Here is a 16222-nt window from a genome sequence, read left to right as displayed (position 1 = left end):
AGAGGGAGAAACAGGCTTCCCACCGAGCAGGGAGCCTTTGTTGCAAAGGCAACAAAAATAAGTAAGTGGGACTCTGGGATCATGACCTGAGTCGAAGGAAGACGCTTAACTACTGAGCCACCCAGGCTCCCCTATCATGAATTATTCTAATATAGGTTCTTCTTTAATTCTCCTAAAAGTTTATTTCAAAATTATTTTTGTTATAATAGCAAATTTAATAATTTGAAATTTGCTTTATAACATAATGTCTAAGATTCACCTGTGTCTTAATCTATAGCTGTAGTTAATTTTCATTGGTCTGCAATTTTTTCCTTCCCCCCCCTTTTTGTTATTGACGTATAATTAACAACCAGTGTGCTATTAGTTAAGGGGTGTACTATAATGACACAACAATTGTACGTGCTATTCAGCAGCTCATCACCGTTGATGTTCTTAATCCTCTTGTTTTCACGTGTCTTCCCACCCACCTCCCTCTGGCAACCACCAATTTGTTCTCTGTATTTAAGAGTGGTTTTTGCTCTTTTTCCTTTGTTCATTAGTTTGTTATAGAACCTTTCTAATCTCTTGATCGTTAGTACTCTGCTCCTAGGCCAGCCCCATACTATTTTATTTATCCTATGTTGATAATGCTTAATCTTCAGTAGGGCTGGTTTCTGGTTTCTGGTTTCTTTAAGGCTGATGCTTTTAAAGCAGGTTGTCTCATTTTGCCTGTGATAGTCACTTGACCCTTTCTTTGAATGCTTCCATGGATACTAATATATTTCAGTTACTCATCCTTGTCACTGTAATTCATAACTATAAATAAAACATAAGTTGGGTTAATATCCATGAAAAAATAGCAAAAGAATGCCTTATAGCTATTTCATGATATTTCAACAGTCAGTAAAACAGTGCTGAAAATTCTGGTATTCATCTCAAGGTTTGACTCTCATTAGTCATAAAATATATATAATATTTATCTCTTCTTATTTTCTCATTTGTCTCTTAGTTAGAATCATTTTAAAGCTTGCAAATTTGTTTCTTGATAGGTTTATTTTAATAACCTGAAGTTTGGTAATTAGGATAATGTAAACATAGTTTTTCCTTGATGATAGGCTCAATAAACATTCTGTCACAAATTTTTGAGCACCTGGGTGGCTCAGTCGTTAAGCATCTGCCTTAAACTCAGGTCATGATCCCAGGGTCCTGGGATGGAGCCCCACGTCAGGCTGTCTACTTGGCAGGAAGCCTGCTTCTCCCTCTCTCTTTGCTTGTGTTCCCTCTCTTACTGTGTCTCTCTCTGTCAAATAAGTAAATAAAATCTTAAAAAAAAAATTTTTTTTTTACAGACCATATTACTATGGGGGTGCCTGGGTGGCTCAGTCACTTGAAGATCTGACTCTTGGTTTCATCTCAGATGACCATCTCATGGGTTGTGGGATTGAGCCCCATATTGGGCTCTGCGCTCAGCAGGGAGTTTGCTTGAAGATTCTCTCCTTCTGCCCCTCCCCCAACTCATGTGTGCATGAGCTCTTTCTTTCTCCATCTCTCTCTAAAATAAATAAATAAATCTTTACAAAAAACCATATTAATATGGAACCCTACAAATTCCTGACTTCAAGCTATATTGCAAAACCATAGTAATCAAAACAGTATAGTATTGGCATAAACACAGATACACAGATCAGTGGCACAGAATAGAGAGCTTAGAAATAAACCCACACATGTATGGTTAATTAATTAATTAATTAATTTTTTAATGAACATATTTTTATCCCCAGGGGTACAGGTCTGTGAATCGCCAGGTTTACACACTTCACAGCACTCACCATAGCACATACCCTCCCCAATGTCCATAACCCCACCCCCCTTCTCCCAACCCCCCCTCCCCCAGCAACCCTCAGTTTGTTTTGTGAGATTAAGAGCCGCTTATGGTTTGTCTCCCTCCCAATCCCATCTTGTTTCATTTATTCTTTAAAAATATTTATTTATTTGACAGAGATCACAAGTAGGTAGGCAGGCAGGGAGAAAGAGAGGGGGAAACAGGCTCCCTGCTGAGCAGAGAGCCCAATGTGGGGCTCGATCCCAGGACCCTGCGATCATGACCTGAGCTGAAGGCAGAGGCTTTAACCCACTGAGCCACCCAGCTGCCCCTGGTCAATTAATTTATGACAGAGGGAATATAGAATGGGGAAAGGATACTTTATTTAGTAAATGGTGTTAGGAAAACTGGAGAGCCACATACAAAAGAATGAAACTACTATTATTTTGCATCATACACAAAAATAAACTCAGATTGGTTAAAACTTTGAACATAAATCCTGAAACCACAGAACTCCTAAAAGAAAATAATAGGGGTCTTTGACATCAGTTTTGGCAATGATTTTTTTGGATCCGACACCAAAAGCAAAGGCAACAAAAATAAGTAAGTGGAATTACATCAAACTAAAAAGCACAATAAAAACCATCAAGTGGAAAAGTGACCTATGGAATGGAAGAAAAGATTTGCAAATCATATAGCTGAAAAAGGGTAATACTGAAAACATACAAAGAACTCAGCTCAATTGAGAAAAACCAAACAATCCAATTAATAAAAAATAGGCAGTGAAAAAAAAATAGGCAGAGAAACTAAATAGACGTTTTTCCAGAGAAGTCATACGAATGGCCGACAGGCACATGAGAAGGACCTCAGCATAACTAATCACCTGGGACATGCAGATTAAAACCACAACGAGATGTCACCTCACACGTGTTTGTGTGGCTGTTAGCAAAGACAAGGAATTGTTGGTGAGGATGTCAAAGACAGCACTAGTGCGGTGTTGATGGTTCTATGAATCGGCGTAGCCACTATGGAAAACAATATAGAGGGTCCCCCCAAAATTAAAAATAGAACTCCACCATAAAATCCAGCAGTTCCACTTGTGGGTATTTATCTGAGGGAAATAAGATCACCATCTTGAAAACATGTCTGCTCATGTTTTTTTCAGCATTATGTATGAGAGCCAAGACATGAAAATAACCTAAGTATCCATTGACAGATGAATGGATTAAAAAGATGTGACACACACACACACAAAATAGAATAGTATTTGGCCATTAAAAAAAAAAGAATAAAATCCTGCCATTTGCCACAACATGGAAGAACCTTGCAGGCATTACGCTAAGTGAAGTAAGTCAGACACAGAAAGACAAATACTGTGTGCCCCCACTTACAAGTGGAATCTTAAGAAAGAAAAAAAATGAACTCCTAGATAACAGAGAACAGATTGGTGTTTGCTGTGGGGTGGGGTTGGTGGTGGGTGAAGTGGGTGAAGGTGATAAAAATGGACAGAGTTCCAGTCAGTTATAAGTTCTGGAAATGTAAGGTACAGCACGATGACTTCAGTTAACAGTATTATAGTGTGCATTTGAAAGCTGCTAAGAGAATAGATCTCAAAAGTTCTCATCACAAGAAACACTTCGTTATGTCTGGTAGTGGATGCTAACTTCTGTGGTAACCAGTTTACAATATATACATATATGGGAGCACCTGGGTGGCTCTTTCAGTTAAGTGTCTGCCTATAGCTCAGGTTTGAGTCCTGCATCCGGTTTCCTGCTTAGAGGGGAGCCTGCTTCTTCCTCATCCTGCTGCTCTCTCTGCTTGTGCTCTCTCTCTGTCAAATAAAATCTTTAAAATATATATATACTTTTTCATATATATATACACACACACACACACACACACACACACACGTATATGTGAAATGATTCTATAGACCTAAAAACTAATGTAATATGTCAGTTATATTTCAATAAAAAAGAAAAACACAAGCTCTTTCCTCTTAAAATTATGCCAAAATTAGCTGCCATTTACCTAGATTCAGAATGAGTCTTAAGTCATGTTCTATGTAGAAATACATATGAATTGCTATTTTAAGAGATTTCACAAATGTTTATGGTGCAGCTGCTCTATCACTCTTTATTACAACTTCTTGTGAAAAGCTCTTTCCCGTAGGTTGTCTTTACATGATGCTGTCTGCCTTTCTCTTGGCAGTGATATATTTTTGTAGAAGAATTCCCACCCCCTCAAATGCTACTGTTAAGTAAGTTTGAGAAACACTTTGCACCACATCCATCTAGGAAATGCATAGTGGCCATCAGCATACAGTAAGGGCTCAGCGAAGGGTTTTGTTTGGCTTTGTTTACCTTAGCGGTTTCTTTTTTTTTATTTTTTTTATTTTTTTCAGCATAACAGTATTCATTATTTTTGCACCACACCCAGTGCTCCATGCAATCCGACCTTAGCGGTTTCTTACATTAATTTGACAGTGTAGGCTGTTTCATGTCCTATCTAATCCTAAAGAGCTAATGTTCAATGAAAAAACACACTTCAGTAAACACTGCCCAGTTAGCATTAAGGAAAATACTGTTCTGATTCTGCAGTAGATTAAATAGAGGCCATCTTAATTTTTGTTTGAAACAGCACCATTTATGCAGGGGTCTCAGAGTGCTATGTAGATTTCATTTAGTGGTAATGTTCTCCCTCGTACAACAGAGAAACAAAGATATAAAGAAGCAGGGGCACCTGGGCGGCTCAGTTGTTAAGCGTCTGCTTTCAGCTCAGGTCATGATCCCAGGGTCCTGGGATCGAGTCCCGCATCGGACTCTGCTCAGTGGAGAGCCTGCTTCTCCCTCTCCCACTCAGCCTGCTTGTGTTCCCTCTCGCTGTGTCTCTCTCTGTCAAATAAATAAATAAAATCTTAAAAAAAAAAGATATAGAGAAGCATTGGGTTGCTTGAATACACACATGATTGAGACTAACTGGAACCAAAAGCCTGTATGGTCCAAACAATGATTTCTAATCAGTATTTACAGACAGAACCAAATATAGACCTTACAAACTCATTGTTTTTGATATTGGTTGAGTTTTTTCTCTCTCTTTCTCTCCTCACCCCTTCTCCCTCTCCCTCTCCCTCCCTCTCTCTCCCCCTTCCTCCTTCACTCCCTCTCTCCAGCTTCACCAAGTAGAATAAGAATCCTCATGTGCAGAGGTGGTTTATTTCTTTCCTTTTAGGTAAACTTCACTTAAGCAAGGACTTTGCCATTTGGTAATTGGAAAATAATGTTCAAAGAAATTTATTTTTAAAATATAATTATGATATTAACCTGTAAATAGAAATAGCTTAGGAAAGGGCCTCCTGGGTGGCTCAGTCAGTTTTTTAAGTCTGCCTTTAGCTTAGGTCATGCTCCTGGAGTACTGGGACATGTCACACATCAGGCTCCCCACTCAGCGGGGAGTTGGCTTCTCCCTCTGACCCTCCCCCATCTCATGCTCTTTCCTACTCTCAAATAAATAAAATCTTAAAAAAAAAAAAGTAATAGCTTAGGAAATAGTACAAATAGAATCTTTCAAATCCATGTATTTGAGGGGAGTCCTTATGCATGTTAAATGTTGCTATTTTGAATTTCAATTAAGATAGTTGGTTTTTAACCAGCTGTCAAGGATGTTAATCAGGAAATAGAGATACCTGAAGATTTTTTTAATTAAAAAGTATTATTATTGTTGTTGTTATTTTGAGAGAGTATGTGTTGTGTCAGGGGCGGGTGTCAGGGCAGAGGGAAAGGGAGAGAGAATCTCAAGCAGGTTCCACGCCCAGCACGGAGCCCCAGATGATCCCACAACCCTGAGATCATGATCTGAGCTGAAATCAAGAGTCAGGCATGTAACCAAAGAGCCAGCCAGGTGCCCCAAGAGATGACCTAAAGATTTTTATTGAATGCATATTGGCTGCTTTTCTGGTGATGTGGTATAGTCTGAGAGGCATTCATACGGAGTTTCTCAGACGACTGTACTTCAAGGAAGGGACCAACTTGTGAATTCTCCAGGAAATTAAGGGTATTCTAATGCCTCTGTCTTTTGCAAAAACATGAACTGTTTTATGTTACCTAGCATTTCAGGTGTTGGGGAAATGCGGTTTAGTCAGTGATTGTCAAGAGTTAGGGTTGGTGGGGGAAGCTGTGACTATAAAGGGTAGTGCAAGAGAGTTCCTTTGTGGGGGATGGGACAGTTTTGTATCTTGATGGTAATTTGATTACATGAATCTATATGATCTTTAGTAAACATCCCCCCAAATTGCATATAAAACCAGGACGTCTGAGTACGTTCTGTTTGTAGTTAACAGTATTGTACCAGTTCCTGGTCTTAATAATGTTTTATGGTTATGTAAGATGTTCTTCCTTTGAGGAGAGTGTACATGGGAACTCTGTATTAGTTCTGTAACTTCTTGTGAGTCTAAAATTGTTTTAAAATTAAAACATTTAGGGGCGCCTTGGTGGCTCAGTGGGTTAAGCCTCTGCCTTCAGCTCAGGTCATGATCTCGTGGTCCTGGGATCAAGTCCCGCATCGGGCTCTCTGCTCAGTGGTGAGCCTGCTTCCCCCTCTCTCTCTGTCTGCCTCTCTGCCTACTTGTGATCTTTGTCTCTCTCTCTCTCTCTGTCTCTGTCAAATAAATAAATAAATAAATCTTTAAAAAAATTTTTTCTAAAAAAAAAAAAAACATTTAAATAATGTGTTTATATTTCTATTCAGCATACTGATTACAAAATGCTTTCAATGTCGGGCGCCTGGGTGGCTCGGTGGGTTAGGCCACTGCCTTCAGCTCAGGTCATGATCTCAGGGTCCTGGGATCGAGTCCCACATCGGGCTCTCTGCTCAGCGGGGAGCCTGCTTCCCCCTCTCTCTCTCTGCCTGCCTCTCCGTCTACTTGTGATCTCTCTCTGTCAAATAAATAAATAAAATCTTAAAAAAAAATGCTTTCAATGTTTCTTAGAGGCAAATGCGCATCTTTAGTTCTTAACAGTTCTTGAGGACTGGATACTATTTCCTTTTATTTAGTCATTTAATAACTATTCATCAAGCATCTACAGCTGGAAGCATTATAATGTCCTACTTAAAAGAATGGGCTTTGGAGTTGGGTCTGGTTCAAATCCTGGCTCTGCTATTTTTTAGCTTTGTGACCTTGAGAAGGTTTCTTATTCTTTCTGAGCTTCAGTTTCTCCCGTCCATAACGGGCATAATGATGATACATACAGCAGTTCACCTTTATTGAACATTATAATGTGTGGTAAGTTATTATTTATACTTCATATAATTTAGGTCATTTAATCCTTATAATAATCCTATAAGAAGGATATTATTTTCACATTCTCACATTCTCACATTTTCACATTCTCACATTGAGAAAACTTAGGCACAGAGAAGTTTACTTATTTGCCCAAGGTCATACAACAAGGAATGCTGTAGCCTAGATTAAAACCCTGGCAGTTGGTATTTTCTGTTTTTGTTTTGTTTTGTTTTTAAAGATTTTATTTATTTATTTGACAGACAGAGATCACAAGTAGACAGAGAGGCAGGCAGAGAGAGAGGGGGAAGCAGGCTCCCTGCTGAGCAGAGAGCCCGATGTGGGGCTCGATCCCAGGACCCTGGGATCATGACCTGAGCCGAAGGCAGAGGCCCAACCCACTGAGCCACCCAGGCGCCCCGGTATTTTCTGTTTTTGACTATACAGAATTAGTGCGTTGTGGACCAACTGTCTCAGCAAAAACAACTAAAAAGCAGAAGAAAATGTTTTAAAAATCTATTTGAAGTCATCAGAAACCTAGTAAGGGAACCAGAACACCAGAGGCCACATTCATGAAGTAAAGGGAAGCCTAGAGAAGTCAGCCTCATGTTCACTGTGACACTTTCTAGGGCATTTGCTGATTTGTAAATTGTGGTTGAAAGACCGAGATGATGGGCAGAAAGTAGTTACAGAAGAGTTAAGGAGTTGAGTGGATCTGTCAGTCTTACACATCTCATGAACAAAAGTTTGGATTCAAGTTCAAAGGAAGCCTATAAACACTGAGTTCCTAGTTGGGGCCACTATATAGGAGAAGAGTGAGATGGAAATAGACAAGACCACTGGGAGAGTCCAGCTCTGCTTCAAAGCAGCTCAATTTGTGATTGGTTTAGAAGAATCTGTCCCTACTTTGAACTACCTGCCAGGAACGAAAGTGAATTTTCTCTGGAGGAATATAACATCATTCAGAACCTGAAATTATGCTCAGTTTTTCATAAATAATGCCTGGCATTTAATCAGAAATCATCAGGTGCATGAGGTAACCAAGCCAAATTTTTCAAAACCAAGAAATACAGGCAATAGAGTTATCAGATTTAGTCTTTTAAAGTAACTAAGATTAGTATATCCAGGAATTTATTTAACAAAATGGAGGATTTCAGCAGAGAGTTAGAGACTTAAAGAAGGAATCCAGTGAACAGGGAACTAATATAACATCGTGGATCAAGTATGCTTCAATTGAGAAAAAAAAAATCAGGTGCATATTTTCAAACTGGAAACCTAAAACAGTGATTAAGAATTTAATAGATGAGTTTATCAACAAAGTAGATACAGATAAAAGAGTGGGCATTTTTGGAGACATAAAACAGAATTCCTTGTCAGTAAACCCACATTTAAGGAAATCCTCAAGTGAGTTCTTTAGGCAGAAGAAAAATCCTAAATCATTGGTGCTTTGAAGCAGGAAGATACAGGAAGGACAGGAAGGGTAAATTTGTGGGTGTATGTAGATAATTTTTTGTGGAGGTAAAATCATATGTAGAATTAGAATACTTAGCGATAGCACAAAGATGGGGTGAGAATAAATGGTGTTAGTGTTCTATGGTCTTTCGTTTCTTGGGTGACATGTAAAGTACTAATTCAGTTCCTACATTATACATCATCATCTCTAGGGTGACCAGTAAAAGATTAGTAACATAATGCATAAAGAAAAAGCTAATACTGGGAGGGAGAATGAAATGATAAAATATTTAACCCAAAAGAACGTAAGAAAGGAGAGAAAAAAGGAATGGAAGAGGACAGGTGGTTCAAATAGGAAACAGTACAGTGGTGGACTGAAATCCAGATCTTTAAATAGCTATGTTAGACATACACTGACTTAAAATGCAGTCAGATCTTATTTTTATTTCAAAGGCCCGATTATATATATCTTGTAAGCGTTGTAGTTTGAAGCTTAGGATGCAGAAAAGTTGAAAGTAGAGGAAAAAAGGTGTGCTGTGCAGACTTAACTGAAGCGGCCACTGTACTCGTGCCGTGCTGGACCTCGCTCACGATGTGGCTGCTGGGTCTAAATCCCATCACCTTTCTTCGCTTTGGACGCGTATCCCTCAGACATAGGAAGTTCCTGAGAAATTGACTAATGCTGGAGGCACCTTGTTGAGGGCAGTAGTTTCTTCCAGGAGCTGAGATAGGAAGGGCTGTGCCTCCTGCTCCACTGCATGTATTTGTCTCATGCTTGCTTGATTTGTCAATAGCTTCCATATGTAAACATTTTATCCCTTTTCTTAAACTTTATGTTTCCATTTAACCCATGACTGTTGTGGCTCTTGTCTCTTATCTTCGTTTTAGAACTGCTTTGTGGTGCCTCTGCCCGGGGATAATATGTGAATCATTTTATGCTGAAGTAACCTCCTTTGACTGTTGCCTATAGAGCTTCCATACAAATGATATTCTTTTCTCTTTTTTTCCTGAGCTTTTATGAAAATGTTCAAATTCTTAAGAATTATTCTTTCATAAATTATTTTGCACATAATATAGATTTCCTCCATCATGTCAGGTGTCGTTAGCATGAGGGCTCTTTGAAGACTAGGAGGGGATGTAATTCTTTATGAAATGATACCATAGAACCCCCTGAGATCTGGTCTGGACCTTTGCTTTGGAGAAGAATCTGTCGCATATTGGTTAAACGTCAACTGAAAACGTCTTGAAAGACTTCAGTTCTGCCCCTGATGTTTCATTTAGCTTTTTGGGAAGTCACATTGCTGTTTATCAGAATAAAGGAAAGGATTAAAAATTATTAAAATGATTATATTGACTCAACTTGAATCTCCCAAAATTAGTTATCCTGCACAACCAAAATTGGGGTAATTTTGGGCCGAATTTGGCCCCTTAAAGACCCATATGTTAGTGGGTGCATTTGTATCTGTGGATACAGTTGGATTGACTTGACTTAATGAGGGTGTAAGATGCGCCTTTCTTTTGGATTTCTTTCTTTTTTAGAAGATGTAAAAATGAAATTTGTCCTAGGTAATTGGGTGGGTAGCAGTAAAGCCAAGTGTCTGCATCTTCTCTGTGTTGAATATGAGGCTTAATTCTGGGAGTTTTAAAGTAATTCTTGTCTCATAAATAATAACAAAACCGAATAAGTTCTTATAACTTAAGTAATAATTTCTTCATAGCAAGTCATCTGACCTGGATTCTCAAGGAAGTAACTACTAGAGATAGAAGGTAGAACTCGTTAATTTTGGTTTCACTCCTATATTCATTACTATTCTTTTCATTTCTCTTTGAACAGGTTGTTCCTTGCAACAGCTTTTGATGAAATACAGGAACATACTTTTTTACTTGAGCGATTGTCATAAGTTAAAAGGGTAGGGAAGTTAAATCCCAGATTAACGATAGCCGTGTTGTATTGTTTACTAGGCAGTGAAATCAGCTGTGCAGACCATCACTGTTGGAGGCGTGAGCACATCACAGTTTAAGACAATTATTCCTCTGGCAACTGCTCCCAATGTCCAGCAGATTCAAGTGCCTGGAAGCAAGTTTCATTATGTCCGCCTTGTTACTGCCACAACAGCCAGTAGCTCGAGCCAGCCAGTTAGTCAGAATCCCAGTACAAACACTCAACCTCTCCAGCAAGGTTAGTAACCATTTCTTAAACACAGTAATGACTTCTTTGAACATTATGAAAGAACTTTGGTCCTTTTCTTGCTGAAGTCCTGATTAAGTATGGCATTTCAGCTGGGAGTGTGAACGAGCCACTATTGCAGAGGACAGCAAAATGGAACCGTCTTCTGTATAAACATGGTGTTTCGCTCTGCTGGAAGCCGGTGCACACTGTACCCGCTGGACCATCGGCCCATCAGAATTATTCCTCAGTTTGGGGTAGCCATTATGTTGCTGTTTTATAAGCCTGTCATTTATGCTAATGGGACAAATTTAGATGAACCCAATTTTTTATGTTCTATTCTAAACTGTGAAGCTGCTTAGTAGGGTTTGGATCAGTTGAAATGACTAATAGGCAAGGTACAAGAACTTGATACTACTTTCATCCTTTACTTATTTTGAATCTGTAATTGCTAATAAAAAGCAATTAAAATATTCTGTTATTTTGCTTAGTTCTCCTTTTCGTGGAGGAATTCCTATTTGTAATCCTTCCATTTTCTGTCTGTGTCGAACCCTTCCTGTCACCTGATGCATAGACACAGGCACACATACGAGCACTCTCCGTGTTTATCCACTTGTTAGAAGTTGAATGGTGTGAAAGGATCAGAACAGCTTATAGTTTAGGGCTCAATTTTTTTGTCTCAGAAGACTGCTGCATATCTCATCGACGTCAAAAAGCAGTTGGTGGCAAGTAAATGACTTATTATTTACTGGATGTAAATAGAAGAATTAAAGACCACTTGTTTGCTTTATCATTTTTATTAAGGGATCAGATGGCTGGAGCTGTCTGCTGCTGAGAGCTAGTTCACCTGAGGGAAACTGTGGAAGAGAAAACGTATTATTTTTTAAATTACCAGTGAGAGAACCTGGAGGATACGTGAGGGAAACAGTATTGTAGTATGTATTGTATTGAAATTAGACCTATTAAGTAATTATATTTTCTAATCCCTCTTTAAACTGATTTTGGGAGAAAATCTTTTATTACGTTGTTCTTAATGAAAGGAGAATGAAACTTGCGCATTGCCAACTAAGGGAGCCCCGTTTTCTCTTCTCTCGGTGCTTAAACTTAGCAGACCTTTAAAAAAGGTGCTGCAGGTGTGGTTGACTCTGGAGGTCCTGGTGATGTAAAGCAGCTGTTGGTGCAACAGGTTATGTCTTCTGTGCGTACGTTTATATGTGGACCATGTGCTGAGACCCGTTTCCAGTGTAATGTTAACGCGCAGTTGCTTGTCGATAATGAGCCTTTGGTGGAGGTAGAAAAGTTGCTGAAGACCCAGGAGGAGTGGAGGAATAGGTTGGACGGTTCCTAATTCTAGCGTATTTATCGGTACCTTCTTCTCCGAGTTTGTATCTGTCTTCCTGCTTCTCTCTTACCTCTATATGCTCTTTCCTTCCTGGAATTCCCTCACATACACACGTCCTTCTTTTTCCTGCTTCTTTGTTTTCTGCTTTCCACCTCTAGCTTTCCTTCTCTGTCCTCCCCTCTGTCTCTCCAGCTCTTCAGTTCCTCTGTGTCTGCCCTCTTCCCGCCTGTTCTGTACACAGCCACCTATGTGATTGCCCTACGTCCACCCGTAGTTTTCTCTGTTTGCTCTCCTACCCTGTAAGAGACCTAGGTATACATAATATATATTATTTCACAGGAGTAATGAATTTATAATTTTTAGTAGAGATTTACAAAAATAGTTGCTGTAGTTCATCGAATGTACTAGTATCTCTTTCGAGGGGCTTAATTTCCAATAAGGGATTTCCTTATGCCAAAGGGAGTTGGGCTCATCTTATACATTTCCCACCAAAGCCCTACAAAACCGGTATTCAAAGGCTCCACTATGTTCACTGCTGGCTGGATAGCAGGCAGCATAGTAGAAGATCCAGAAGAGTTCATGGTTAATCTCTTTAGAATATAATCTCCTACCATCTTGATAAGGAAGTCAATTTAAGAAGTTAGAAAGCCTTAAACACTTGGATGTATGGTTTCTAAAATTTGGAAGGCGGTTCTAAAAGGATTGTTCAGAATTTCTGTTCAGGACTAAAAAAGAAGAGTATTCCAGCTTCTGTGAAAATAGCAGTAGTAGTCATGTGGAACTACGCTCAAAAGTTGAGGAGGAGGAGAAATACAGACCGTTGATGTAGTTACGTAACACCAATATGTCCCCCTTTCCGTAGGTAATTGGGCCACTTCATTTTATATTTCCTTTATTTCCCAGGTTTTCGTGAGAACTCAGCATACAGCTAATGTAAACCTGGAGTTCCCAAACTTTCACGCTGTGTGCCTGTGCGCGCACACATGTGTGCCCACGTGCACAGAGACAGTCACCCTTTCTTTATTATCCAAATAAAAACCATCTGCATTTGTCATTTCATGTGACTAAGGGCAGGCCACACACTCCTTCCTGTTGCAGAGACCACCAGAAGTTCTCACCTTCTCTGGTTGTCCGAGCCACTTTAGAAGCGCTGCTTAGTGTGCTCGTGGACCATGACCAGCGCCTCCTGTCCAAGGAGCAAATGGTGTAGGGGGTCTGTTCTTCAGATTCCAAGCAGAAATTCAGGCTTTTAATTCCTTTCAATTCACCTATAAATTCTTTTTAGTATTGCTGAGACCAGTTTACGGTGGTTATTATAAATTAAAGCTAAAGCAACTGAAGAGAATCAGAACAGGAAATACTTTTAAATCCCGTATCAGATGTCTCTGCTGCTGTAATTATGGTCCTACACTCCTTTTTGTATAACAGCTTTATTGAGATATACTTTGTGTCTACTATAAAATTTACCCTTGTTGAGCATACAGTTTAGTGGTTTTTTAGTGTATCGAGCGAGATGCAGTCGTCACCACTAAACCACTTTCTGGAGGTTTCCCTATTTCCCCCTTTCCACTCTGTCCGCGTGCTGCAGGGACCCACTCCCTTGTAGGTCGGAATCCTGTCTGACGTTCTTCCAGGACTCTCCTAACCCTCCCAAGCTTTTTTGTCTAAGAAAGTCTGTTCTTTGTTCAGAGCAGTTAGATCCCATTATCTCAGCCTCTCTCTTTCAGACCAGGCTCCAGGTCTTTTTGCATAAATAAAACTGGAAGGGCTCTCCTTCCTATCTTTTTAAGTCCCTTTTTTTAGACTGTGGAAGTTGTAGTAGGCCCTATTAAAAACGGTACTTCTTTTGGTCTCATGCCAGCCTCTCTTCTGACTTTCATCATAGCTTTTCTCCACGTCAGGGTTCATCTTCCCTTCAGCTCAGCTCAGCCTGGAGGTTTTTGTTCTGGTAGCTGTCATTTTCTGGGTCGTTTGAAGGCTTCACGATGACTTAGTTTTCTTCCCTTATACGTGCAGCTTCTGCCATCCACTTGGGTGATAGTTCATGTTCCTTTCAACTCTACCCTGTCTCTTGCAGCTGCTCTCCTGTCCATCCCCAGTTCTGTCAGCCCAAGTAGACCCTCAGTGTGCACAGTCTTCTAACTTCGCTTGTTCCGTGCAGCTCTGTTCTGTTTTGCACGCTGCTACCAAATAGTTTCCTTTTAAGCTGTTCTCGTCGTACTTCTGTACTTTGAAATCCTCAGGAACTTCTCATTGCCTACCGAATTAAAAAATGCAGATTAAATATATAGATTTCAACCCTGACATTCAAGACTTGGGCTTACCTCCTTTAACCCTAGCTTCCAACCAGACTGGTCTGTTCACCAACATTTTGGGAAACGTTTTGCTGCTTTCCAGCATCAGGCCTCCACTTCTCATGCTCCTGCCTCTGCATGGAATGGCCCGCCCCAGTCTGTGTGCCTCCTTCACAGCCCGACCGTTGATCAGGACCCATCTCTGACACTAAGCCCTCCCGCGTTCTTTGTATTCTCGTCCTCTGCCAGTCTCCCTTGGAGTCTGCGGCACTTTTTCTTTTTAACTGTGTGTATTTTATTTGGTACGTGTCTAATCTGCTCTACTTGAGTGTAATCTCTTTGAGCAAGTGTCTTGTAGTTTAATTTCCCTGGAACACAGTCCATAATGCCATTTATGTAGTACTAATGGTTATAATAGTGACAATGACATTAATGACAGCTAACATTTATTGAGACACTGTTTTTTGGACACTGTTCCAATAAATTTTCATGGATTAACATATTTAATCCTTACACCCTGTGAGGGAGGTGCTATCCCCACGTCATAGATGGGGATATAGGCAAAGAGAGCTAGAAAGCAGCAGAATTAGGATTGGAGTCTCCAGGATGTTATGACTTAGAGACCATATTCCTAACCTTCATGCTATCTGTGCTGCCTTTTAGTAGGTGCTCTGTAAAAAATGACTTATACAAGAATGATGTTTTCTCTGGTTTTCACACAAACGTGGCAATTAGAAAGAGTATAGAACAGCATTGTTACTCAAGCTCCTGAACAGCAGTCTTTTTATTTAAGGAACATTTCAACTGACTGGATTTAGTAGGGAGTGTTTAAATCATCCAGATACAGACGGAAGTATTTTCAGTAGGCTGTCTTAAATGACAAACGTCCCCTTGTCAGGCAGATAGACTGTAGCTGCTCCCTTAGCTCCAAGTTTCCTGGTAGATGGTCACGGAATTTTAAAAGGTAACTATCCTGATTACAGATTGCTCCAAACAGGAAACCAGTAGAATTCTTTAAGCTCTTTTATGAGGATAGCTTGAGAGAACTAAGCATCTTCAATGTTTCAAGCACTGTTTCCTGTAAATAAATTGTCCTTTCCTCCCCTTTTTTAAAAAGCAAAGCCAGTGGTTGTTAACACCACTCCCGTGCGGATGTCAGTTCCTCTCGTCTCGGCGCAGACTGTCAAACAGGTGAGTGTCCCAGGACTTCTTTCCTCAGCCTCTCCCAAGCAGTTCACTTTTCAAATTGAAAGTTGAGATTCACATGCAAGAGATTCATCCTGAATGGGAAAGCTGTAAAGGGTATTTCTGTAATCGTGGATATGCGTGTTTGTTTTGTTTTGTTTTGCTTTTTAAGGTTGTTCCCAAACCCATCAATCCCACTCCGCAGATGGTCGCCAGCAGCCAGCCCCAGCAGCGGCTCATCATGCCCGCCGCCCCACTGCCGCAGATCCAGCCCAATCTCACCAACCTGCCACCAGGCACTGTGCTGGCCCCGGCGCCAGGAACAGGCAACGTGGGCTACGCGGTGCTTCCAGCTCAGTACGTGACCCAGGTAAGAGGAGGAAATGGAGTCACTGCATTTCAAAAGGGATAATTTGGTCAAAGATGTACAGCCCCATCAAAGTCTCAAACTACTGAAAAACCTTGTACTCAGCATTAAAATGGCTGTTTCCAGAATCTTAAGATGCTAACAAAAACTTCTGAATCTGTTTTGAGGTACCTCTAGCATTTGCACAAGTCGTATACACAATCAGACACTTGGGAACTGAGAGCAGTTTGGCAAGAGGACAAGACTGTGTAGATAGAAGAGGGGGCGTTGAAGCTGACGTCGGCAGAGTCCAAGTGCGTGTAGAGAGCGCTGTGGCTGTCATCCAGCTCTTCTCAC

The 16222-nt window shown here is 40.2% G+C and overlaps 1 protein-coding gene across 10 annotated transcripts in view; it reads left to right on the top strand.

The window, feature by feature from the left end:
• Positions 1-16222, top strand: part of LIN54 (lin-54 DREAM MuvB core complex component) — a 68648-nt gene that overhangs the window by 40528 nt on the left and 11898 nt on the right. For 9 of the 10 annotated variants that reach the window (XM_047719715.1, XM_047719722.1, XM_047719723.1 and 6 more), the window contains 3 exons: positions 10494-10710; positions 15452-15525; positions 15692-15889. In XM_047719715.1, the coding sequence (XP_047575671.1) occupies positions 10494-10710; positions 15452-15525; positions 15692-15889 (489 nt within the window). The remainder of the gene's footprint in view (positions 1-10493; positions 10711-15451; positions 15526-15691; positions 15890-16222) is intronic. The other variant, XM_047719721.1, reaches the window with a different exon arrangement.

Source organism: Lutra lutra, chromosome 2 (assembly GCF_902655055.1).
Source record: "Lutra lutra chromosome 2, mLutLut1.2, whole genome shotgun sequence".
Taxonomy (NCBI): domain Eukaryota; kingdom Metazoa; phylum Chordata; class Mammalia; order Carnivora; family Mustelidae; genus Lutra; species Lutra lutra.
The sequence above is the reverse complement of the archived record's forward strand: the minus strand, read 5'-3'. Positions and strand labels throughout refer to the sequence as shown.